The sequence below is a fragment of the Protobothrops mucrosquamatus genome, unplaced genomic scaffold, assembly GCF_001527695.2.
Source record: "Protobothrops mucrosquamatus isolate PMUCROS unplaced genomic scaffold, P.Mucros_1.0 scaffold_186, whole genome shotgun sequence".
Lineage (NCBI taxonomy): Eukaryota > Metazoa > Chordata > Lepidosauria > Squamata > Viperidae > Protobothrops > Protobothrops mucrosquamatus.
The window spans coordinates 1,409,067-1,436,118 of NW_015386262.1; the positions used below are offsets into that span (position 1 = coordinate 1,409,067).

The 27,052-nt window shown below is 36.8% G+C and overlaps 1 protein-coding gene across 1 annotated transcript in view; it reads left to right on the top strand.

Annotated features, from left to right (window-relative positions):
- The first annotated feature begins 2,719 nt into the window (after positions 1-2,719).
- The window catches only part of SEC24A (SEC24 homolog A, COPII coat complex component), a 38,381-nt gene continuing 14,048 nt past the window's right edge, over positions 2,720-27,052 (top strand). Inside the window, exons 1-10 of the mRNA XM_015824272.1 lie at positions 2,720-2,862; positions 9,711-10,202; positions 11,659-11,787; positions 12,118-12,195; positions 17,566-17,714; positions 20,930-21,102; positions 23,704-23,806; positions 25,171-25,297; positions 25,559-25,668; positions 26,792-26,904. Coding sequence (XP_015679758.1) covers positions 2,787-2,862; positions 9,711-10,202; positions 11,659-11,787; positions 12,118-12,195; positions 17,566-17,714; positions 20,930-21,102; positions 23,704-23,806; positions 25,171-25,297; positions 25,559-25,668; positions 26,792-26,904 — 1,550 coding nt within the window. The 5' untranslated portion in view covers positions 2,720-2,786. The remainder of the gene's footprint in view (positions 2,863-9,710; positions 10,203-11,658; positions 11,788-12,117; positions 12,196-17,565; positions 17,715-20,929; positions 21,103-23,703; positions 23,807-25,170; positions 25,298-25,558; positions 25,669-26,791; positions 26,905-27,052) is intronic.

A 27,052-nucleotide genomic window follows, 5' to 3' on the forward strand; every position in this document is an offset into this window, starting at 1 on the left:
GCTTTGTGGTTTCAGGGAGTGATAGATAATATGAAATTCTTTCTTCCACCACAATTAGTCCAGATTTCAGGAATGAAGATGTGAAGGCAGGTGAAAGGGCTTATTTGATGAGCCCAAGAACAACAATTCTTCCTCTGTTAATTCAGTTTATCTGACCTGTAAAAGGAGGTTGTAAAATGGGTGTTGTTGCCAGTATGCAAAGCAGGGAGGCAGAGAACTGAGAAAGAGAAGATGATGAGGCTAAGTATTTGGCTTGGCAGTAAGTCTGGCCTGACAAGCAACGTTGTCAGAATTGTCACATTAGTTACTATAGATTCCTTCAAAAGATTGGTTGACTGTGGTAGAATCAATAAAGAACATCTCTGTACTACTTGAAGTATAGACTTGATTTTCTATGAATTCTTCAATTTCCATGATAATCTGCTTGCTAAGCAACTCTGGGTGGCTTTTAAATGACTTAAAAAATAACAGTGTAAAAGTTAATAAGATACACTGCTGGGGGGAAATAATTCCAATAGTACAGAGCTAAAACAGGCTCATGTAACATTATGGTTGGAATTTTATGGCTGTCTTAAAGCTGGAAGGTTGGGATCATCTGAATTTGAGGGGGACATTGCTCCACAGGGGAGGTGGAGGAATGTACCCCTCAAATTCAGATGATCCCAACCTGCCAGCCTTTAAGACAGACATAATAACCTGGCCATAACAGGGCAAGTGTGGTGAAAGAGAGGCGTTACCTCCTAGTTCCATGAAATGGTATTGTAGTTGAGGTATCGTTTTTATCAAGAATGGCTTCTTCTACCAAAACCCAAAGAGCAAAGGGGCTATGACACTTTTTTTCCTGCTGAAATTAAAACTTTCTTCTCATTGCTCTGTCAAAAACAACAGCCATTGGTGTTTTGAATGAGGACACGGAGAACATGTGACACTATCAATGAAACTTTGATATGAAATAATGAAACAATGCCAATCATACTGGCACATGATTGGTGGGAAACTAATGGTGTTTCTATGGATGGTGTAATCTTGCAGTTACCATATTTTTTAGTTGTCTATTCCCCACCCCGTTCCCAGGATAAGTAAATTTAGATACAATGGGCATTGTGCCATAGTAGTAGTAACATATCTCACTCCTCTTCCCAAAATACAAATCTCATAGATAATGTTGTTTGTTTGGCCCAGAATATTCCATCTGTGTATTCATTTATCAACACATTTCTATCCCATTGCAATCTAGAGACTTGTTTGTCATTTCAAAAGACATTTATCTGTTTTGTTTAGAATACTTATTTGACATACTATTCCTTTTAAATCTTAACCAATTGACTTCAGTATGTTTAAGATAATCTAACTCTGGATTGTGGCCAAAATGTGAAGATAATTATAAGGGTTTTTTTTTTCTGCTAAAGCATCCTATTATCTGGGTGCAATTTAATGCAACAATAGAACTCTGGAATACAGCATTTAAGCAGAATCAGATCAGCAAATCATCTAAAACACTGGTGTCAATCTCGCCATGTCATGTGACATGTCACGACATATCACGACTCTTTGCATTGCTGGCAATGGGGTGGACGCGGCTTTGGTATGAAACCAGCCTGCAGGCAGGCAGTTTGACACCCCTGGTCTAAAAGATGAATTTTTGCAATGTACACAGAGCTGAGAAGACGGCTTTGATTTTTCCCTTTTATAACCATCCCCATTAATTTTTTCCTCAGTTGAATTGTTATTTTTTTTAAAATCTTGCTGTTTGGATTAAAAATATCAAATGTTTAAAATACTCTTTATCTTTTTAAATACATGTTTTAGAATTTTTTACCTAGCTAAACCTGCCTTAAATGTAGTGGGTTCCGTGGGAGCAAGAGAAGGGAAGAAAGTTGAAAGCAGTGTTCTATTGCAAAACAAGCCCTCCCTTTCTGTATGTACATAAGAAGTGGAACTTGTATTGCAACAAAGTACAAGATTCTGCAGATGTCACTGCTGATGTCAAAAAAAAAAACTAAGCCACATCAGCTCTGCTTAGGTGGCAGAAATCTACGAAATATCATAGTTGCAGCATACGCTACACTGGAAAGCTCAAAAATCATGCCAGATGATGCAGCGTGGCAAATTCTTTTGTACTGTTGCACACACACACACACACACACATATATATATATACGGACCTGCCTATGAAACCCTAAGAATCCAGTGCGATTTTATTTTAGAAAAGTGTCCTAAATGAAAGCTTTTCCTTTTATAAATTTGCAGCTGATAGAACTGTCCATGTTTGCTTACATATCACATACTGTACGTATCATAACACTTGACCTAACTTGACGCCATACTAAATCTCAAACTCTAGGTTAGCCGATTTCCCAGGATTGAAGAAAACTCACTCTCCGCATCCTAGGAGACTATTTATTTACCCATTAATGGTTCCGAGGAGCTATGGGTCAGTTTTTTCTTTAAAGTTGGATTCTGAGCAGGGTGAGGCTGGATGTCACTGAATCCTGTCTGTCAAGTCAACGCTTTTAAAGCAAAATCTGACCCTGATGACGTCCCCCAGAGCGCTATCCCTTTAAATCTCTATCGCGCCTCCAAGGCCACCGTTTTACAGCCCTAAGCCCCACCTATAGATGCGGGCTCCTCCGTTCCGGAAGTGCCACGTGTACTGAGTGCGCCTGCGCGGTCTCGTTTACTTTCTTCCGGTGTGAAGAGCAGGGCTTTTCCCCCCCTCCACTTCCCGGGCTTGGCGCTGGAACAAGACTCAGAGACGCCCGCGAAGCGATCCTCTTGCTGCCGCTATGGCCCAGCCGGGACGGCCTGCATATAATAGCCTTACTAGAGCCGGGCAGCCGCCGCCGCAGCCGTATAGCAATGGTGAGTGAGGCCGGCCGCAGCCGTGTCATGTTAGGGGCCGCTGGGTAAAGGACTTGGGTGTCTCTGGCTCCTCTCGGCAGGGCGGTCATGCCACGCCACCGAGGGACAAGGGCGGCCAGGAGCGCGAAGGATCCGTGTGCGGGGCGGCGTATGTCGACCCTCGGTTGTCGCCCCTCGCGGAGCCGAATGGCACTTCGAGAAGACGAGACGGGCTTTTTGCTAGGCGGGTTCCCTCGTTTCCATCCCGAGGCCTTGGCTTCCTTTCGCGATTGCACCCGTGATGGGAAGGCGCTGAGTAATAGGGAGGTCCTGGGAGAAGAACTAAGTCGTAGCAGTAGCATCAGCACTTGTAGCAACTCTGAAGGCTCTTCTTACCGTTCTTGGAGCCGAGATAGTGATTGACGCTCTCTGTAAGGTTCAGGGACCACTCCCTGGTGATACTGGTAACAATGAAATGCGTGCCCCTTGAGAGTATTCCCAGAATTTAACACGAAGACACGGGGAAGGCAGCTCCCGGAGGGAGAAATGTGTTAATATGGGTAGCAGAATATATGGCAGTAACCTGATGAGCAAAACAGATTATTGTGGCTCAAGTTTTGTGGCTTTATAACCTATTGATTGTGTGTGTAGAAGGTGTATGTCTTTAGAAAACGGAGTGGTTTACGATGCCCCGAAAGTCCCCAGTGTTTGTGTTCTGTACAATTAATTGACCAATTACCCTTTGGAGACTGCTTCCCCGCTGAGCATTCTTCAGCAAAAATATCCTACAGTTATAAAAAGACAGCATTGTTATGAAGAGAATTGCATACAGCATGGATGCTTGCTTGCTTTCTGTGATCAGTGGGTGTAAAGAATGCGGTGCATAATAATCAAATCCTCCTGATTTAAGAAGTTCATTATGCTGGCAGAATCAAAAAAAAAAAAAATCTATCAGCTGACTAGTTGCTCAATGTCTCCTCCTTTGTGGAACTCAAACTCAAATGAGGCAGGCGGAGGAAATGTGTAAACTCTGCCTCATTTGTGTGCTTATCTGTGTGTTTTTCTGGTAAAAATAGAGCAGCTGTGTTTCAGTGTATAGTTTCATAGTTGGATATTGATAGTAATTAGTATTTTTTTTTAAGATTGTAAGTCTAAGAAAAGAATCAAGTTATATTAGTACTCAGGGCTTTTTTTCTCACATAATGCCCAGAACGGAGTTCCGGCACCTTTTTTGGATGGAACCTTGTAGGGTAGGCAAGGCATGTTGTATGATGTGTGTGAGTTCCGGCACCTTTTTTTTTTTTTTTTAAGAAAAAAAAAAGCACTGTTAGTACTTACAGGAGTTTTAAATTGTTTTTTAAAAAATCGAAACTAGGTGATAATTTATGATTCCATAAGTTACGGGTTCTATAATATAGAGCTTTGGTCTTTCCCCTTTACCCCAATTTGGAGTTAATGATCATAGCTTACATTATGTGAGAGTTTCCTATTACATGTGAAGTGTAGAATTCTAAATCAACATGGGTCTCCTGAATGATAAAGTGATAGTGACACAAAGCTGAGAATGACATGATTGTTTATTGTAACAGGATCTTGTGCTGGAGTTGGTGGGCAACAAATGGAGATGCATAAAGAATAAAAGCCAATGGTATTGTTTAGTGTGTTGCATTTGACCTGTAGACTCTTGATCTCTTACAAATCAATCAAGACGGACATATAGGCATAGTGTGTGATTTTTAATCAATATGTTTGGTCTTGATGCAAATCACGGTATAAGTAGTCCACGATTTAGGTGTACTACCTGTTATCAAAACCATTAGCTATAAATTTGGCTAGAAGAAGCAATGAATCCCATTTTAATTATACATTATGTAAAATATACTTCCTTTATCAGTCCTGAATTCTCAACATATTTAATTCCAATACAGTAGATGACTGAGTTCTGATGTTGAAAGAAAAAACTTGCTTCCATCTGTATATTCCATACTATGCATAATATTATACTCTTCTATCATGTTATCTCTCTATTTCAAATGAAAGAGCCCTAGATGCTACAGGTAGTCCTTGACTCACAACCACAACTGAGCCCAAAATTTCTCTTGCTAAGCAAGACAGTTAAGTGAGTGTTGCCCCACTTTACAACCTTTCTTTCTTGTTAAGTGAATCACTACAGTTAAGATAGTAACACGGTTGTTAAATAAATTTGGCTTCTCCATTAACTTTGCTTGTCAAAAGGTCACAAAAGGTGATCACATGACCTCAGGACACAGCAACCATCATAAATAGGTGTCCAGATTTGGGGCCACAAATTCATACTGGTTGTAAGTATAAAAAATTATCATGTCACTTTTTTCAGTTCTGTTGTAACTTTGAAGTCATTAAAAATGGTTGTAAGTCAAGGATTACCTGTATAATGTATTATCTTTAGCTGAAATAATTTTAAACTGGTATAGGTCTTGTATTTTAGTTTGTCTATGGATTTATGATGATTTAAAACTGCCAGCCTGCAGGCAGGATGCGTCACACGGAAGCCGCGCCCAACCCAGCTTCGGCAAGGGGGGGGAGTCGCGACACGTCACATGACGCGGCAAATTTAAAACATTGAAGGGTCTAGAAATTTGTCCTCTAGTATTTCAGGCATCAATTAAAATAGCCATGTTAGAAGTAATTCTTTAATTTATATTTTTAATTAATTATATATTTTCCAGTTTATTATGTATTCCAAGTCATTTCATTCTCTTGCACAGAATTCTGAATGTAGTTTTTGGTTACCCAAAATCTTGTTCAACTTCTGCAGCAATAAAGTCTGTAATTGTGAGTAAACTGCAGTTTTAAATAGAACAATATACATACAGAAGATACTAGGTGACCAGTTGATATGAGAATGATCTGTTATTGAAAATGCATAATTCTGAATTAAGGAATTATAAATTCCACTTGTTTCTACAATCAGGGCAAGCCTAAACTGGAAACATGTTTGTCTTATGCTAGACAAAATAGTAAACCATTAGTAAACTAATCAAGGAGAGAAGCAACCTAGAACTAAGGAGAAACTTCCTGACAGTTAGAACAATTAACCAGTGGAACAACCTGCCTCCAGAAGCGGTGAATGCTCCAACACTGGAAGTCTTTAAGAAGAGACTGGACAGCCATTTGTCTGAAATGGTATAGGGTTTCCTGCCTGAGCAGGAGGTGGAACTAGATGACCTCCAAGGTCCCTTCCAACTTTATTATTATTATTACTACTATTATTATTATCATCATCATCATTATAATTATAATTATTATCATTCTCCACCAATGTTTCAAGCCTGTTATTCTGTTACACTTCTGCTTTTTAATCCAGTAGAGGAGAGTAGCAATATTGTCAGTTTCAAGACTGGATTTCATGAATTTTATTTAAAGGAATCACTTATCTGTAATTCCATAAAACTGAAAGTAATATCTGATATCCTATGTAAAAAGGAAGAGGAAATTGAATTAGGAATTGTATACAGCAGAAATTCCAATCTGTGGTTTTCTGAGCATTGGAGAAAATTTTAAGTCATAATGTTATTTGCATTGATTTTGAATATTGGTTTGGAAAACCAAGTGATACAAAGGAACATAATTGGAATTCCAATTTGTTTCTGAAGTAATAGGAAAATTTATGTTTACACTGCTTTGCAATTATTAGCCATTTTCTATATAGAGAAATGGGCTTTGATCCTGAAAATTCTATGGGAATTATTATATAGAATGATGGGAACATTTAAGCTTTTACACTTGCACTAAAGGAGATATCTTCTAGACTTATTATATAATTTGATGCTGTATTTAGTTATACAGGTATAGCACATTTTAGAATCTGATGTTTGAATAGGCACAATGTGACCAGACTTGTCAGAAGGTAACAAAAGAGGATCACATGACCCCAGGACACTGCAAGCATCATAACTATGAGTCAGTTGCCAAATATCCGAATTTTGATCACATGACTATGGGGATGCTGCAACGGTCGTAAGTGTGAAAAATGATCATAACTCATTTTTTTTAATGCCATAACTTTGAACGGTCACTAAACAAACTATTGAAAGTCAAGGACTACTTGTATATTCTTTGATATAACTTCAAATAGTCTTAAGAATTCTAAGAAAGGTAGGTACAATTTTAGAAAGTGTGTACTTAATCAGAAAATTCAGATTTTGAATAAAATGATTTGTCTGTCTTATGGTTGAAAAACTATATTAAAACTTTTCCAAATATGGTAGGATTAATTGTCCATTGATATTATTAATTTTTACTAAATATAGCTTTGGATAATAAACTTAGTCCTCAAATACTTGAAACTGCAGTAGTGTTTCTGTTCCCTTTTTGCTACATTTTGTATTCCGTTCTCCGATCTTTGCATAGATTCTTTTTTGTACAAATTATCCTCTTATCTCATATTCTCTATTCATTAACCTTTGTCGTTGCACTTTTATTGAGGAGTCAAGTTAATAAGCCTGCTAACATTTCTTGCTCCCATGTTAGAAAAAAAAATAGTATATTATAAGTTATGTTCTTTTTGTGCTTGTGTTAAATTTTAAGAAAACTCGTACAATCTAATTTTAAACTTAACTTTTTAATTTAACTTTTATCCATCATTTTTATCCATCTTTATTCATCATTTCACTTTGGCTACCATGTTTGCTATGCAGTTACAGATGCAGTTGTTGTTTTTATTGGAGCTAGGTGTGTAGTGAATGGCTCTTGCATGGAGAATATGAGGGCAGACAAGTTGCAGTGGGAAAGCACTGAAAGTCTAGGCGAGGAGACGGGATCCCTCTGTTCTGCCAGAGCTGGACCCAGCTGTTGCCCTGCAGTTGGTTTATAGATACCATCACTGCCTACCTCTGCAAGGTCTTTCCTCTCCCTAGAGCACCTTGGGAGAATGAGAGCACACATCCAACACTGCTAGAGCCTGCTGTTAGCTGCGACCCCTCCTAAAAAGAGGGTGAGAAGCATCTGCACCCACAAGGGGAAGACTGAGACATAACTGCATCCATAACCTTAGATCAGTGGTAGTGAACCTATGGCACGTGTGCCAGAGGCGGCACTCAGAGCCCTCTCTGTGGGCACACATGCCGTTGCCCCAGCCTCGCCTCCCCCGAGACCCCCTCCTCACCAGCAGCCCCCCTGGAGGAGAGTCGCCCCCGAGCGTGGCCCACACAGAGCAGCGCAGCCAAGGACATGGCAACCAGGCAGTGTAGACAAGACTCTGCCCTCACGCCCCATCCCGCACAGTTGATGCTGCGGGGTGCGGGCAAAGGGCGTGGCCATGGTGCTGCTGGACTGCCTGGGCGATCTGCGGCGGGCCCTGGAGGCGGTGAGTGGCCCTGCAGGCAGGCAGGGTGGGGGACGGTGGGGGCGGGGCAGGGGGTGGAGCGGGGGTGGGGCCAGTTTTTGGGCACTCGGTCTCTAAAAAGTTCGCCATCACTGCATTAGATTGATGTAAATTGCAGGCAGGGACAGGACCTGCTTCCGCTGCCACTAGCACTGTTTGATGTGGTTAAGGATTCTTCTGTGTGAGGCTAAAAGTGCAGCTGCCTGTAGACTTGGCCTACTTGAAGCTGCCACACAAGATGCTGGACTACTTCTTGTTGTCCCTGGATGTGAAGTGGGCGCCATCAGTTTGAAAGCTGCAGAAAATTTGAAGAAATAACTTGTTCTTACAGCAGAAGAGAAATAAACTTTAAAGAAGCAAAACATAAGCTGAATTCCATGTGCAAATGTATAAGAACTATGAAGAATGATGTTCCTTCCCCCAGTCTTGTTATCTTTTGCAGCAGCATATTAATTTTATCTGGTTATCATCCAGAGCTTGCTATATAAATCGTTTGACCAATTATATAGCATTGAAGACATGCACATGATTTGATTAGTTGAATAGTTTTTATTAGACTTAATTTGGGGATCCAGAGCAGCTTTTGAAGTACTTGGATTTAAAATCAGATTGAAAAATGTAAAAGTATTAGGACAGAATAAGAGATCAAGCTAAAGATGGTCTTTTAATATGCTTGTGTTCAATTAGTAGTACATTATTAAAAATAAATGCATATGATCGAAACAAATGGACTTGATCCTGGTTGAGTTTGTATAACCTGTGCCAAATAAGGGACAATATGGGAGGGTATGTAGGTATGTGGGAAAGCGACCTCTACATTCCCATCCTGTTAGTCCCACTTTCCATATTAATATTTATTTTTCTGAATCTTCTTTTGGAGGAAAAGATTACTTTTTATTGACAAAATGTTAAACAGCTTCTTTTTTGTTATTCTTTTCATAAAATATAGAATCCCTGTGACTATAATGAAATAACAGCACATGCTGTTGGAAAATATACCTAGCTGGACATGGCAAAGAAAGTGGCTAATGTATCTTTTCTGTCAATCCCTTCTTATGCCTCCAGCCTTCCCTACTATATGCAGATAATTGTTCTTTTCTATTTTGATTATTCTGATTATTCTGTTGACAAAAATGCATGCTTTTAAAATTATATATTTTACTGTAATGCTGAGATTGATGGTGCTCATGAGTAGCTATGCTTCATTTGGGATATTTTTTTGACTTCTCCAGCATTTCCCTATTACTCGTTATAAGCCATTGCTATTGAGAGGGTTTATACTTGTGGGGTTGTGGGGATTCACTTACACATCTTACGTTCTTGACCTTTTATTATAAAATTACAGATAATAATAAAGCTCTGGGATTTCTGAGTAATTTGGCAGTATATAAAGTCAAATAAAGTTAGTGGTTGGCCTTATTCACTTTATTTCAATTACTGAAATAGCCTTGGGTTTCTCAACAAAAATGTATCTCATTTATTAATTGAAAATGTTTTCCTCTAGGTCCTGTGCCAGGCTCATTGATGAATTCATCACACTTATCAGATGGACAGGGACATAATTCTTTGATCCCAAGCATGTATACTCAGCAAATTGCAACAAAGAATCCTCTGCATGCCACCTCCGGACAATATAGCCATGGTACATCTTGGAATATACCTTCTGGTCAGACTCTTAATAGAACCCCAGTGGGGTCTTCTTTGACAACATCACAGCCAAGTCCTGTTGCCCAAATGCCTTCTTTGTTGCAGAACTCAACTGCTATATCAACTTCTGATGGTAGTTTTTATTCTGGAAATAATCTCTCAGCTAATTCAAACTGGCAATATGTGCAGAATCCTTTGACTCAACCTAATGTAGGTTCTCAACCGAATCATTTTGCTCACGCGGTAACTTCACCGTTGTTGCCATCAGGGAATACAAATTTGCCCACAAACTATCATTATGTTTCTTCTGCTGGAGGTCCTCCAGTTCAAAACACCTATACAAGGCAAGGTAAGAAAAAGGAAGGAATTCTCAGACTATATCATTATATCCCTTGTAGGGGAAAATCCTAGATATTTTTCATCCCGGGTATTCATGATGTGCTTATGAATGTGAAACCGAGTGTTGTATAAGTGGGCTTGTACTAAAATAATGGGATTCCCTCAGTCTCCTACTCCTTTACAGCTTCTAGGTTTCCACAAATTTGTGTCAGAAGGATTCTCCTTTCATGTCAGAGTTGGAAATCCAGCTTAGCCTCTTTCAAATGCAATGATGGCTGACGGTGCTGCAGGTTGTAATTCGGTTACAATATTCAAAAGCATCAACCAACATAGCCAAAGATAAAGAACATTATATCTGGAGGGTTGTAGATTCCTCAGTCCTGCAGGCTAAACAAATAAGATTTCCAACCCTAATTAGCAATAATGTTCTATTTCATTAGCAGTAATAAATTTTCTTGCTGTTTAATGTGAGTCATTAGCTGGCAGCTGATTTGCTGTTTAGTGAATTTTCAGCTCTCTGGTAGTTCTGGGGGCTAAGAGGTTTATAGTAGAACTGTGTGGCATGGTACAATATAATATATAGATGGGCTGTATATAGTGAAGTTGAGGCTACTTCAGTATTTTGGTGGGCAGCCTGAAAAAATTGCCTTAACAAATCCCAATTTTACCTTCCTTAAACAGGAGCTATTTGGATGCCAGTTAATCACAGATTATTAATATATAATCAAACCTGACAATATGAACTTACAAGTATTGATTCTATCTTGCCACAGATAAGTAGCACAGGTGTGGTGCTAAGAAAAAGGGTAGATGGGGAGAACATTCTATCCCTGCTATAGAATGGATATTCTGCCCTGTGTTGCTGAACCTCAGTGCTTGTTGAATGTTTTCTACTTCTATTCTCTGTCTAAAAAATGATACGATACACCTGTATAGAACATATATTTGTATAGAACAACTGTATGTGAGTCACTATATTGTAGTATTTAAGGGAATTGGAAACCTAATAATCCATCTCTAGTTGTATGATTCTGTAGTAATATGTTTGGTCTTCGTCAGCAACTTCTCATGGGGTAATTGCATTAAATAAGAGCTATGATTTTGCTTATGTATAACATTAAACTTCAATTACTTTGCTATATACCGTATATTTTTTTTCAAATATGCAGTAATGGTTTGGTTTATACCTAGCACTAAACTAAGGCAAGAGTGGGCAGCTGTGGCCCCTTTATGTTCTGTGGACTTCAACAGAGTGGCTGGCTCAGGAATTCTGGGAGTTGAAGTTCATAGGTCGTAAAGAGGCCATAGTGCCCACCCCTGCTGTAAGGGATAGTTCACATATTGTGCTAAGAAATGAACAGATTCTGTACCAAAATAAATTCGTTGAGAAACTGTGTTAGATTTAAGTTCTTCTGGTTCTTGTCATCACAGTTCCACTCCTGCTAATCTGTTAATTTATTTGCCAGTTCCACCTCCTTTAGGACCGTCTGCAGTTGGAAGTCCAGTTTATACACATCCCTCTGCTCCCCCATTAGCTCCTCCCCCAGTAAGCACTGCATCCCAGGCTCTACAAAACTCAGCAAGTATGCAAGAAGGTAAGCATTAATGCAGTTATTAGAGGAAGTTGCTTTCAGCCAATTAGAAGCAAAAACATGAATTATGTAGGCTGAATTATAGTATTAAATTTTTGTGAACCAAGCTTTTTTAACTTCATAAGCAAGGACTGGGTCCATGTATTCTGCTGAACCATGATTTATTTTAACCATGGTATATTGAATAGGCCATGATGACCCCATTTACATACAATGCTATGCCATAAATCATGATTTATGATTTACGTTATGATAAATCATGATTTATGATCTACGTTATGATATCAGCTGTGATCAGTGTTATGTATTTCTAACAGATTATTTTCTTCATAGGTGATACTACATGCTCTGCTAATGATGGACTATCAGTCCAGAATAATTACGATGCAATAGAAGGAGGTGGTTTCCTGGGTAAGATAGTCTTTCTTCCATTTCCATTGCTCAAAAGTAAATTAAATGGGGAATTAATTGTTTTTATTGTGCCTGCCCTGTACCGGTTCAAAACAGTCACATAACACAAATACGAACTATTTTGGTATAGAGAAAATGTACATTCTGGAATTGAAAATTGAACATACATTTATAAATTATGTATAACTCAGTGTCTTAAAAGTCATATGGACACCTGCAGTAGTTTAACAGTTAGCAATATTCTAATACTTAACTCAGCAGCACTATAAAATCTGTTTTTAATCAAGATAGGAACAGGATGTAATCAATTTGTTTAAAATGAAACCTCAAGACAAAGTTGTAATTATAATTGGTTAACAATGAAATTGTTAGGTTAGTATCAACAAAGTAAAACAATTTTGACATTTATCTATTAGGAATATTGGAGCTAAAACATTTTTCTTTGTAGTGGACTATTAATCAAAAATGTCTGTTTACTGTTAAATTAAAGATGTTGCTCCTGCAAGACTTATCCTTAGTTGTGTTTTTATAACAAGCACTTGGATTGTACCATAAAATGAAATGTCTTGCACAATGATTAGGTCAAAAAGCACTTGATTTAACTTTTGTCATGCAGGTTATATCTTAATCAAATCCAACATATGTTCTGTATCTATAGAAATTATACTTTACAATAATTTTTAGGTATGTGTAATGCTTGATATATTAGATTTAAATCATTAATAGAGGCAGCTTGTTTAAATTGTGATTTACTGATTACTCATTGTCAGAAGGTTGCAAAAGGTAATCACATGACCCTGAGACACTGCAGCTGTCATAAATATGAGTCAGTTGCCAAGCAACTGAATTTTGATCACATGACCATGGGGATGCTGCAGTGGTTGCAATTATGAAAAACAGTCATAAGTCATTTTTTTCAGTGATGTTGTAGCTTCGAACAGTCACTAAATGAACTGTTACAAGTCGAGGACTACCTGTATGAAGCAGAATAATGAAGACCGGATTTTTCAGGATAATTTTACTTAAGAACGAAAATGCTCTTAGAACCAAACAAGCAGATAAAATACTTGTGATATTTGGAACCAGACCAGCTCCACTTCATTTAACTGTGCATTTTTGGAAGGTGTTCTTGACTTCTAAAATTTACAAATATTTTTCTATCTATCTTTCTTCAATTTATGCTAAAAATGAATTCGTTTGAGAAACAAACTCAAGTTTCTACCTCAGTGATCTCTGAAGTAAAATACAATGCTTACGTGTTTTTCACCATCACTGTTCTAGATGCCTTAAAAATATCAGCAAACATATTTATTGAATGGATTACCTTTGGTTTAATGGATGTTGGAGAGGAGGGTGTAATATTAAATCTGAATGTTCATTCAACTTAAAATGTTGCCCTTCTGAACACAACTAAACAAAAGTAACCCCACCTTAAACACATACAGAACATAAAGTTTTTAATAGTTCATTTTGCATTCAGTACATTTCACAATTACATATGTTTGAGTCTACATCAAACAGACAGCAGTACAGGACCAAACTACAGCATTTTACTATACAGTACGTTCAGTCAGGGATTCAAATATGTGAACAACCGGTTCTCTGTGTGGATGCCACTTCCGGAAATCCGTACTGGGCCTGGGCAACAAAAAAATTAGCTACCGGTTCTGCCAATCTGTTGCAAAATGGCTAAATCTCATCACTGCATTCAGTGCCTATCAAAATCAGTTTTGCCTTAATTACAGAATAAGAGAAACGGGCAGTTAACATTTAATACAGAAGAAAGCTACTTAACGATTGGTTTGGAAAAAAAAACATTTTTAATTTTAATTGGATCTTAGAAGCATGCTATTTCTGAATTATCTCCCAAAAAGCAGTTTCATGATCAGATAAGGGGTCATTGAAAGACATCACAGGTAGTCCTCAACTTACAACCAGAACAGAACCCAACATTTATGTTACCAAGTGAGACATTTATTGAGTTTTGCCCCATTTTATGACCTTTCTTGCCACAGTTATTAAGTGAATCACTGCAGTTAAGATAGTAACATGGCTGTTAAGTGAATCTGGCTTCCCCATTGACTTTGCTTGTCAAAAGATTGCAAAAGGTGACCTCATGACCCTGGGACACTGCAACCGTCATAACTGTGAGACAGTTGCCAAGCATCTGAATTTTGATCACATGACTGTGGGAATGCAGCAACCGTCGTAAGTGTGAAAACTGGTCATAAGTCATTTTTTTCAGTGCTGTTGTAACTTCAAACGGTCACTAAACGAATGGTTGTAAGTCTAGGACTATCTGTATGTTGTTGAACAACATCAACAACTTATATTGTGGAGATTCACAGATCTTCCTCCTTGTCTTAATTACCATCATGCTGTCTTGTCACAAAGTTTTTGCTGTTATCTGACTGTCACTATCTGATTGTCTTATCCTGTGGTCATTGCACAGGATAGTTATTGTTCTTTATAATTTCCAATTTGCCACAATTTTAAATAGTTTAATAGAAATCACCAACTTGCAACTCTCAAACTGCTAGTCCGCTTCAGAGTGATGAAACTGCTTGTTCGTTTATTTATTAAATGTATTGGCTGCCCATCTTACTATAGGATAACTCTGGGTAGCTTTGGCCATATTTTTGCCAACATTTGTTTTGTTTTCTGTTTTTAAGTTGTATAAATTTGAAGATTGATGATAGGAATTTTTCAGTCCTCTTGTGCCTTTCTTTATCTAATTCATCCACTACCATAACTCTCACTTCCTTAAAAACTCTCTGTTCGGTCTTTGGTTGGAAGAATGTTTCAGGGCAATAAAATATACATCTTTTGTGCTTGATATTTTTTGTGATGAATAGCTGGATTCATTGTCAACAGTTAGGAAATCTTTAGCATGCTCAGGTGATGCTTTCGGCACCTGATTCAGTTACGCTCAAGCTCTGAGCATTGAGAACTAATCTGGAAAAAGTGAAAGTAAGTCATGCCCTCTGTGCATTACAATGGTTCTTCCAATAATCTTGGACAACATGACATGCCTTTCAATCAACTTGTGCGATCCACTTGTGTTTATACAAAGTAGTGGCAAACTGTCTCCGTGCTGACCTTTTGTAACAAGACATTTATCCATGTTTGAATGTCTGTTATTTGGAACAAAGATTTATTGCAAACCAGTCTTGTTTATTGTAGATTTGAGATTGTATAAAACATTCATACTGCATAGTTTTCTATACCACAAAAGGTTCAAAGTTCCAAGGTGTTGCTGAAATGCCATTGTTGGCATGAAAATTTGGTTTTGCAGTTGTGTTAGCTGCTGTTTTTATTTCCTTTCCATTTTCTGACCCCTGGTTCAAATGTTTAGCTTGCATCACACTACAGGACATAGTTCAGCTTTCTTTTTGCTTTGTGAATATCGGATCCAGTTTGCTGCGCTCTTCCTAAACATAGGCAGTAGTCACCCCAAGTCCAAGTTACTTAAGAAATCTGTTTTTAATGTGTGGTTAAAGTTTATTTTGTCTATTTCTAACCACCAATATTTATTTTTTTTTGCCTATTGGTGAACTGAATGCTTGAGCACTGTGATTCAACTTAGATTTTTTTTGAAACTTTGAAAACATGTTACCAGCATTCCTAGATCAAATACAATGCCAACACTTGCTAGAATATTGTACAAAAGAAAGCTAATGCATGCGCAAAAGAAATGATGCTAGCAAATTTGCAGCTTTGAGTACTGGCTGGATTACTTCAAAAACATTGAACTTGGGCCATAAGATACAGATGAAATCCTAACAGAAAAAAAAGTGTCTTGTATCTGAAATCCCAAGCTAAGGATCAGCCTAGCTGTTATTGAGAATATTGCCAAGAGAAATAACTGGAAATAATAGTGTTTGGCCCTGATAGTTCCATCTATTTCTTCATGATACTGTCACCAAATTTCCATTAGCAGTTTTTGATGTGGTTCTCCAGATAGTGTAATAATGTGTTTTATTGGACATCATGATCATGTGATTGCAGCTTGGGTTGCTGGGCAGCTGGCTCGCAATTACAACACCACAGTGGCCCATGGTCATATGATCACTATTTGCAGTCTTCGCTGTCGGCTTCTGACAAGCAAAGTCAATGGAAAGTTAATAGGAGATCGCAAATGGTGAAGTGACCTTGGGAATGCTGCAGCCACATAGCTGTGGCATTTGGGACTACCGGAACTCCTGTCATAAGACAGTGCAATCATGCGATGTTGTGTCTTACTTAGCATTGGAGTTCCCAGTCCCAATTACTGCTGGTAATGACTACTTATATGTTATTCAAGTATCTGTTCTTAATCATATGAAAAGAAAAGTTAATTGAATACAATCTTTTTTTTTTTCAACAATTGCTTCTTGCTGTAATCTGGTTTTTATTACAATGATCTACTGTATTCCTGTTTCTGTATGATAGAATTTCTTTTTAAAGTTATGAAAACTATACCAAGTCTTCACTGGAACACTACTTTTAGCTAACTCTGATATGATAGTCACCAGTGATGGTTCTGAAAATAGCTCAGGTACACTGTCATCAAACTATTGTATTTGAGAACAGATAAGCTAAACAAACAAGACCATCCTGTACTGTTTCTATACCACAGTTGGTTTAATATTGATGAGTGCATGTTCTGACAGAAGTAAACAATATAAGGAACATATAGCTCTTTTGTTTAACTACATTAAACAACTATAATGTTCCTCAGACATGAAACATTTTGAAATTTCAGCTGCAATTGCTAATTGTTTTGCTTTGTTTTGGATTTTTCTTTTTAATATTTTTTTTTATTGAAAGAGAGCAGTATAAGCCATTCAGAGTTCTTTTGGATTGGTGCCAAATATCAGACCTATAAATAAATATTACAGTATAATAACTAGGTTTTTGTTCAAACATGAGGATTCCATTCGTAACTTACACCCATTCAAAAGCTGTGACTAGAAAAGGCACGATCTTTAATGAAAACAAAAAACAGAATACTGTATGGTGACATAAGTGTATTTATTAGTGTGAAGACTGAGCATGCTTAGGATTTCCAAAGCTGAAACAGATCTTAAACTGAAGCTTTATCCAGACAGCCAATTGACTGTTACGATTTAAGTTATTAGGGGAGATATTATTGCCAATGGTGGGAGAGGGGAACTAAAATTAGAAGTTATGTTTGTGGTTTTAGTTTGAGTGATATTACTTTTTTTTTTAAAGTATTTCAGTTTTAAAATTATTTTTTAAAACACACAGCTTTTTATTTATTTGTCTATATAACTATATAACTAAATACTGTACGTCACTACAAATGGTAAAAAACCTTAAGTTTAGAATATTAAGATCATTTACCATTCAGTTTATTTATTCTTTCAGCAACTCCACATGCTCCTGCTCCTCAAAATATTAAAGTGAACAAACATGTTGGGACTGCTTATCCCAGCTTGCCCCCAGGCTACCAAAATGCTTCTCCACCTGGAGGACCAAGAATGCAGTATCCAGGAGGACCTCAACAATTCCCTCAGGTAAATCCTTTCTAATTTTACTCACACGTTGTTTCTAGGTTCCACAAAGGCTTCCTTGACCTTATAGAAGTTATTCTTCCCCAATTAAAGAGCTCAAATTTTAGAGCTGATATTGATAAAATGCCTCTTCAGGTGGTAGATCCAAATTTAAAAAAAATAGAAATCAGCTGTAAATCTTGTTTTCCGTGCTACATTGAAACATAGAAGTTCCTGCTTGGTAAATTTGCATTTCTTAGACAAGAAAGACAGTAGACAAGACATCAGATGGGTACATAGACTTGTATCCAGAAAGTCTTTTTAATAGTAGAATGGGTAGCACTGGCGGTCAGCCATCCTTTTCCTGATGGCCAGTATGTCTCCCATTTATCTTATATAGATAGAGAGTAGAGGGAAAAGATATTTAAATTGTATAAGTGGAAGTCTGCTTTTGAAACATATAAGTGAACAAAATGTTAAACAGTTTAAATTAATGGTTCCTGAGGAATAATTTAGAGGTGAAAAATGGGCTAGAGTTTTTATTAAGTGATTATGCCATAGATTCAGGTTGTTATATATGAAAACATGATTGGCTTTATGCTGACTTCATTTAATCCCACCCTGACCAGCCTAATGGTAAGATTTCTGAATATATAGGCATTTTGTCCAATAAAAGAGCACACTAATAATTAGTATGGAAGGAAAGTCTCTGGAGATTCTCAGTTTCCTCCAAGAAGAAATTTAAACAGGTACTTCTCAACATATAACAGTTCATTTAGTGACTGTTTGAAGTTACAGTAGTAATGCAAAACGTAACTTATGACCATTTTTCACATTTATGACTGTTGCAGCATCCCCAGGGTCACATGATCAAAATTCATGTGCTTGACAACTGACTCATATTTATAACAGTTGCAGTGTCCCAAAGTCCTCTTGATTTTGCAATGTTCTGACCAGCAAAGTCAATGGGGAAGCCAGATTCACTTAAGAATGATGTTGCTAACTTAACAGCTGTAGTGATTCACTTAATAATTGTTGCAAGAAAGGCTGTCAAATGGGGCAAAATTCACTTAACAACAGTCTTGCTTAGCAACAGAAATTTTGGGCTCAATTGTGGTTGTAAGTCACGGACTACCTATACCCGGGGTAGGCAACCTTGGCTCTTTTATGACTCTTGGACTTCAACTCCCAGAATTCCTGAGCCAGCATGGGAGTTGAAGTCCACGAGTCATAAAAAAGCCAAGGTTGCCCTGACCTGCACCATAATGTGCATTTTCATCAAGACCAAACATATTGATTAAAAATCACACGCCACACCTATAGGTCAGTCTTGATTGATTTGCAAGATATTAAGAATCTACAGGCTAAATGCTACCCAAAGAAACAGGACCAGGCATTTGAGGTGATCCTTGCTCTGGATGGAGTTGTATTCCTCTAGAAGGAGCACATATGATATGCTTGATATCGCATATAATGTTATGGAAGTTGCGTATAAAGTTATGGAAATGCAGATTCAAATTTAATATTTCAAAAAATAATCCTAACAGTAAGAATAGTTTGACTGTGGAACCAATTACCCAGAATTGGTGGACTCCTCTTCATTAGATGTGCTCAAGTAGAGGCTAGACCGTCATCAGAGATATTCTGATTTGGATTCCTATCTATAAGAAGGGATTGGAGTTGTTTGCCCACATGATATTTCTTACAATCCATGATTCTGTGACTAATCAGATACTAGTTATAGCTAGATTAGAACTGGCTGGTTTACAAAAAGAGAGAGTGTGTTTTATAGTTTTATATGAAAAGAACTGGTTTTTTATTTCCCTATGTTGTATTAAAAGTTTCTCTGATGTATTTCTGTCCTTTCTTTTTAAAAAAAAAAAAATCCTAGGAAGAAATGTGTTAAAACCAACTAAGTTGATGAGTAAGACTAGCTCAGCGGCATTAAATAACTATTGCTAAATATTTTCTGCTGTTGTAGACATAGTGTAAGGGGAGATATGCCTCCAATTTGAGTTAAGCGTTATATTTTCCCACTCAAGTCAGCTCCACCGTCTCATTCAAGTTTGTGCTTTACAGATACATTTATAATTGACTAGATTCTCTTCTTAATGTGATTATACAGATTTCAAAAATATCCCTCTTGCAATACTCTCCTTAGTTATTAATAATTCATTATGAAATCAAAAAATGCACTTCATCTAAACATTGGCCTTCATTATTTCCTTCAATCTCTTTAATAATCAGTGTTGTCTATGTAATAGGATTGCGTAGTTCAATACACTTTATTTTTTAATTTAGTGCTAGTGTAGTGCAGTATTTAGGATGTTGGAGGTCGACTGGAATGATCAATGGATAATTCTAGATCGGTATATAATTTTTGAACTCCACACAGCCTATTTAAGTTACTATTCAAATAAAAAGAGGAAGTTTTCCCATATATGCTCGCGCAAGGAAATACGATATAATTGCAAATAACTGATATTAGTGGAATACATTAAAACATAAATACGGACTTTTATATCTAGATTGGTTTTAAGTGTGAATAGAATGGTGAGCTAGTTTATAACAAAATATAGGTAATCCTCAATGTACAACCACAATTGAGCCCAAAATTTCTGTTGCTAAGCAAGGTAGTTGTTAAGTGAGTTTTGTCCCCTTTTATGACCCTTTTGCTACATTTGTTAAATGAATCACTGCGGTTAAGTGAATCATGCAATCATTAAGTGAATTTGGCTTCCCCTGTTGACTTTGCTTGTTGACAGCCAGCTGGGAAGCTTACAAATTATGACGATGTGATCTGGGGAGATTTCAACAGTCATAAATACATGTCAATTGCCAAGCATCCAAATTTTGATCACATGACTAGTAACAGAGTTGTTAAGTGAATCTGACTTTCCCACTGACTGCTTGTCAGAAGGTTAAAAAAAAGAGGATCCCATGACCCCAGGACACTGCAAGCGTCATAACTATGAGTCAGTTGCCAAACATCCGAATTTTGATCACGTGACCATGGGGATGCTGCAACGGCCGTAAGTGTGAAAAGACACTTTTCAGTGCCATTGTAACTTTGAATAGTCACTAAACAAATGGTTGTTATTGAGGATGACAAATAAACTATCATAAGTGCTTTATGAATTATGTATTTACATCTGATATTAACCCCACCATCCTCCATGGTGTCTATGCATGGATTTAAATGTCTTTCATAAATTTGATTTTTTTTTTTTTTGGTGTAGTCTGGCTTGGGAGTAAATACCTTAGCTGCATCTATGGGTGGACTAAGTCTTCAGCCTGAAGGATTAAGACCTATCAACCTTCTTCAAGAAAGAAATATTCTTCCTGCAACCCCCTTGCAAGCACCCATTCCCCATGTGCATGAAGATATTCAGAAGCTCAACTGCAATCCCGAGTAAGGTTAAATAATGCTGCTTGTAAATGAATAAATCTCTTCCATTTCTAGTATTTTGAAGGTTCTCCTTAGTGTCATTTTGGGTGGGTGTTTTAAAGCGCTACTTTTTTTTAGTATATTTAAACAAAAACAGACTGAGAAAATAATTTTAGTCCATCAAAAAAATGATACTCGTAATAAAAATATAACTCTTAATAAAAAAAAATTATCACTGGCGAATAAAAATCTAATTTGTTTCCGGTGGTTCCAACTAATCCTATGTAAAGAAAAAAACGTAAGCTCACATGGTTCTTCCTATATATAAAACAACTGTACCTGAATACTTTCTGAATAATAATTGTACCTGAGTACCTTCTGTAAGGAGGTTGCAGTTATTAAAATGATAAACTAACAGCTGAATTTAGGATTGAGGCCTATTAAGCTAAAATAAAAATTAGGAAGCTTGCATAATCTCCTTTTTCAAATATGAGAGCAGGGAGAGATCATAAAGAAACAGGTAGTTATCGGTTCTTCTGTTCATTGGTGAACAGAAGAGATAGCAAACTGTATGGACTTTATTTTGCTCTGTTGTGATGGGGTGTGCTAATTACACGTGTAATTTTCAGATAGATAAAGTTTTATATGATGGTTATGATAATTGAGGTTTAAATTTGTATACAGGTAGTCTTCAACTTAGTTGTGACCCATCTAAAAAAAAGGGAGTTACAACCTGGTTCCAAAATTCTGGCAGTTTCTCTCTCCCCCCACCCACCCCAGTCACATGGTTGCCCTTCTGGCACTTGGCAGCACAGCTGCATTTACAGCTGTTTGCGGCATCCTGTGGTCATAGGATTGCATTATATGACAGTTTTGCCAAAAAACAGAAGTTACTTGGGTTTGTTTGATGATTGTGACGTTCATTTTACAACTTCCACATTCACTTAACAACCACCACAAAAAAATCAGGTTAGTTATGTGACTGAGCCAATTTATGACCATCACAACATTTGACAGGAATTGGCAGGTTCCATTACAGCCGTAAGTCAAGAGCTATTGTGTTGTATTATCCCAATACACTGTGATTAAAGTCTAGAATGCAGCAGTATTTTTCAGCAGTGTCGGTATGTTTTGCTGGAATGTCAGTTGCACAAGGCATTGCTTCACAACCGTTTCATAGCCCAAAGAGTTAGAGAAGATAATTTCTGCAATACTGACAAGGAGGCAAAAGCTTTGCGCTTTACCAGGGTACATTAAAATTATGGCCTTGCAACAAGGGAATACTCAATTTACCATCACAAGTTTGGAACTAAATTAATTGCTTGAATCAAAATAAAGCTGTACTTAACTGTACTTTTTCTATATTTGAATATATTGCTAATGCACTTTTACGTTTTGAGTAATGTAAACATATTTAAACATTTGAAGATTAAAATCATTCAGTTTTCAGTTCTGAAAATCATATAAGGAATCTTGTTTTGATGCTTGATAGTAACTGTTCTTTTAAAACAAAAAAACCCCTAAATATTGTATAAACTGTATCCTCCCCCAAATTGCAAAACTTATAAGCACCTTTATCTACAGATATATGGATGGCCCACCCCATGTGACTATGACTGTCAACACAAATATTATAGAAATTATTCATACTTGTATGCTTAATATACACATGGTCTTGTGTGTGAATCTAATTCATCAATTAACCCTTGGATTCATTTTTTATGAACAGAATCTAATCCTTGGTTAGCAATTTATGAAGGCTTCATCAGAGCAAAGCATTGGATTTTTTTTTTCCTCAGTGAGAAAATATTCTGCTCAAAGCAATGGAAACCTGAAGTCAACTTTGCTATTTTCTCCATCTCTTCCTCCTCAGTTCCCAACTTTACCCCTCATATGTTTTTGTTTTTGATTTGGGTTTGTCTCTGAATATTCAAATTTTATATGGGTCAGTATTCTAGCCTCAGAAATATTCTATTAAATTAAAGGCTGTACTATACTGTACTGTAGCTATAAAAAAAATCCAACAGTATACAAAGACCATTTTGGATTCTGGTGGTGAATAAATAGTATAAATAAAATATTGATCCAGAAGTGTGTTTTTCAAAGTGTAGTATTACTTTCTAATGTTTCCTTTGTAATTTGGGCAGGTTATCTACTTACTTTACAAGTTAATATATCACTGTAGCAGGAGAGCAGTTTGGTTTAGCAATTAAAGCACAAGGCTACAGACCAGGGGACTGTGAGTTCTAGTCCTGCCTTAGGCATGAAAGCTGACTTTGGACCAGTCACACACTTAGCCCATGAGGTCAGGCTCAGATGACAAGCCAGTTGGTCAATTCCTATTGCAACCCAATTGGTTGGCATTTGGTTGATTCAGATCCTGCACTTGCAGAAAATGCTAGGAAAGAAAAAAAATACTGTTGTAGCACTTTCCTGCAATCCTACAAACTATTTAAAAATTTGCATTTGTTAGAAGTTTTTTTTCCTAAACGGAGTGCTGCGTAAGATATAGGGTGGTCCCCTTTCTTGAAAATTAAGAGAGAGAAAAGTAATAACTGACTGTGGAGATCAGGTAGATTGACGCATGTAATTAGTACTTTTTTAATCCTTTGGTTTTCCATATAGGTTGTTCCGGTGTACCTTGACTAACATTCCTCAGACTCAGGCCTTACTGAATAAAGCCAAACTTCCCCTGGGGCTTCTGCTTCACCCTTTCAAAGATTTATCGGTATGTTATTTAATGTTTGAAAATACTAGGGTGTTGATTTTCAGAAATACACAGCTTGTATTCAGATTACTCTAATCAATATTTTTCATAATATAAGAAATATGGAGCTCAACACCCAAAATTCCACAGCTGCACCCAATTCCCATAATTCTGGGAGTTGAAGTTCACATGTCTTAAAGTTGCCAAGTTTGAAAAACACTTCTCTAGATGATAGTAGAGTTCTGCATGCATATATTACCCACAGTTCTCTCAGAGATTAATTCCATGAATTTGCTTTGATTTATGTAGTCTGTTGTGATGGCCGCATTTGGTCAACTCTGGCTGCAGGATTTTCGACGAATAAATTCCAAAATCTAGGATTGTCTTTGGGTGATTCTCCTAAATTTTAGGAATTTTAGTTTATTGATCTGGGTATATTACAAGTTATTTAAAGAAATTAAGTCCTTTAAACAAGAGGAAGAATTGAAAATTAGAAAAAATTCAGATGAGATGACTTTACCAGAAGTGGAATTTTGTGTGTAAGTTGCCTTTTAAAAGTCCCATCAGAGCAGCATGCGGTACTTCAAATACCTTTTATCTATCTATCTATATATATGAATGTGCAGTGCTTTAATAGTGATGAAACTTTATACTGACTGAACTAAAGATTGATTGATTGACAGTATTAAAGCTTTCAGTTTTTTATATTTAACTTTTCATGCATTTCAATAGATAATATTTAATCAAAGTTGGGAGTACCTTTCATAACTTTTCTTCCCTGATTTTAATCTGCTGTGATGGTTGTGTTTGCAAATAATAAAGAGTTACTAGGCTAGGGAATAACCTTGTGGGAAATGGGACATCAGTTGTTACAGATGAAACAGTCTATCTTGTCTCCTAATATATTTCTTTTTTACATAACTGTGTGTTTGAATGTAACATACAACATTTTATATAGGTTGTCCTCATCTTTTGGATAAGCATATATTGTTAAACGTGTTGCACTTAACACACATCAAGTGTCCAAGTCCCATTAGCATTTATTGGTAATATATTATAAGATGTTTTATAAACATTCAGTTTTCCCTTCCTGCTTTCAAAATAAGAGAAGATTGCCTTCATCATTAGATGAATATAGTCTGCAACTATGAAAACTGCAAAGCCATGTCTCCCACTGGTGCATGATTTTAAAGCCATCCCTTAATTTAGAAGCTCATAGAAAAAAAATACTAGATTGGAATCAGAATTACTATTGCAAGCATACATGTGAAGGCTGATTTTATTTTCATTATTATATTTATTCAGTCCTATGTCAAAAGAAAGAATTAAATTATACTTGATGACAGATGTTCTTAAACAAATGACTTACACATTCCTCTTTTCAGCAATTGCCTGTAGTAACTTCTAGTACAATTGTGAGATGTCGCAGCTGTAGAACGTATATCAATCCTTTTGTCAGCTTCCTTGATCAAAGGAGATGGAAATGCAACTTGTGCCACAGAGTGAATGATGGTGAGTTTTTTTGAGTTTAAATCTAATAAAGAAAGTTGACTTCATATTAAGTTCTTAACTGTGCACATGTATACATACACATAAGCTATTTGATTCCAGTAAGATACATTTATGAGATTAATCTCTAGCTGCTTTTAGATAGTTGAACGTATTATGGGAATAAATATTTCTTTAAAAGATTACTAGGCTGAAAAATATTATATAAAATACTATAAACCTTAGAGTTACGCTAGTTTATAAAGTGTAATTTTCCTCCTATAGTTCCTGAAGAGTTTATGTATAATCCTGTGACAAGAGTTTATGGAGAACCTCATAAAAGACCTGAAGTTCAAAATGCCACTATTGAGTTTATGGCTCCTTCTGAATACATGGTGAGATTCCCCTCCCCACCTTTCTTTCTCTCCTCTCTCCTCCCCTCCCTCCCCAATCTTATACACTGTGTAGTCATAATAAACACAACTTGTGCAGAACTACTGTATCTGATCATCTTTCTTCTTTTATTTGACTTTTACTTATCCATTCTTGTGTAGCTGTTACAGAAATAATAGACAGTAGTACTTCAGTTGAGACAAAGTGATTGGATATAATTTGTACCATACATCTTAGAGAACCTCGTCACATCTTGGAGCTTTCAAGTAGTTGGTTGGATTCTCAAGCTCTTTATGAGCAGCTTCCTTCTGTATTAAAAACTGCTCTTAACTTTTCAAACTTCCAAAAGCACCCTTGCACATACTATGAAGGATTATTACAAGAAAACAAAAATCAAGCAGTATGCTCTTGCTTATGGAACAAATTGTGCTCTATGGACCTCTGTGTCTTGTTCCATGAGTTTTGTTATCTCGTTTTCACTTGTTGATGCTTATGTAGTTCTTATTGATCTTACATTGCACCAGAGAAAAAAGTGATCTTTCAATGAGGAACCATCTTTCAGTCAGACTACGGGTTCATATAGTTTTTGTGACAAAAATGTGGGAGTAATTTGTCATTGCCTTCTTTCAGACTATAAGGGGCTGCATAGAGAGCATTAAGCTCTCACTCCACCAATTTCTGTGTGTAAGGAGGACCAAAACTTAGAGGTCTCTGCTTCAAATCCAGCACCTCAACCTCTATCCACACTGTCCAATATTTGAAAAAAATATTGGCACTAATGTATTGCATCTTTACAATAAATATATATTTTTATGTCATAGTGGTCCTCAGTCCTCTAAATCTCTGAATCCAATATACTACCATGTGCTATCTTTTGAAAAAAATGTGGGGTATACCATGATTTTTCTTCCATTTTGTAACAAGTTACAAAGCAGAATTCAGTAAAGCTGCTACAATGAAAACTTCTCATTTTCACAATAGAGAATTAATAAAAATGGATTATAATATGTAAAAGTGCATTATATTTATGGTATTAAAAATGCAGACCACCTTGCACCCAAGTAAAAAAAGTCAGTGGTCCTAGAGGGACATTTAAATGTTTATAATTGTGTCTTGTTTTTTCAGCTACGTCCACCTCAGCCTCCTGTGTACCTCTTTGTATTTGACGTGTCACATAATGCAATAGAAACAGGATACTTAGATACTGTCTGCAAGACTTTGTTGGACAATCTAGATCTGTGAGTCCTTTGCATCTTTTCAAGCTATCAATGTAACTTTTAAAATTAATATCTGTCAGCACACACAAACACACAAAAGGGTGATTTTGTTCTGTTTACTAAATGAGAGTTGCAAACAGATGCACTTGCAGTATAATGCCCCCCCCCC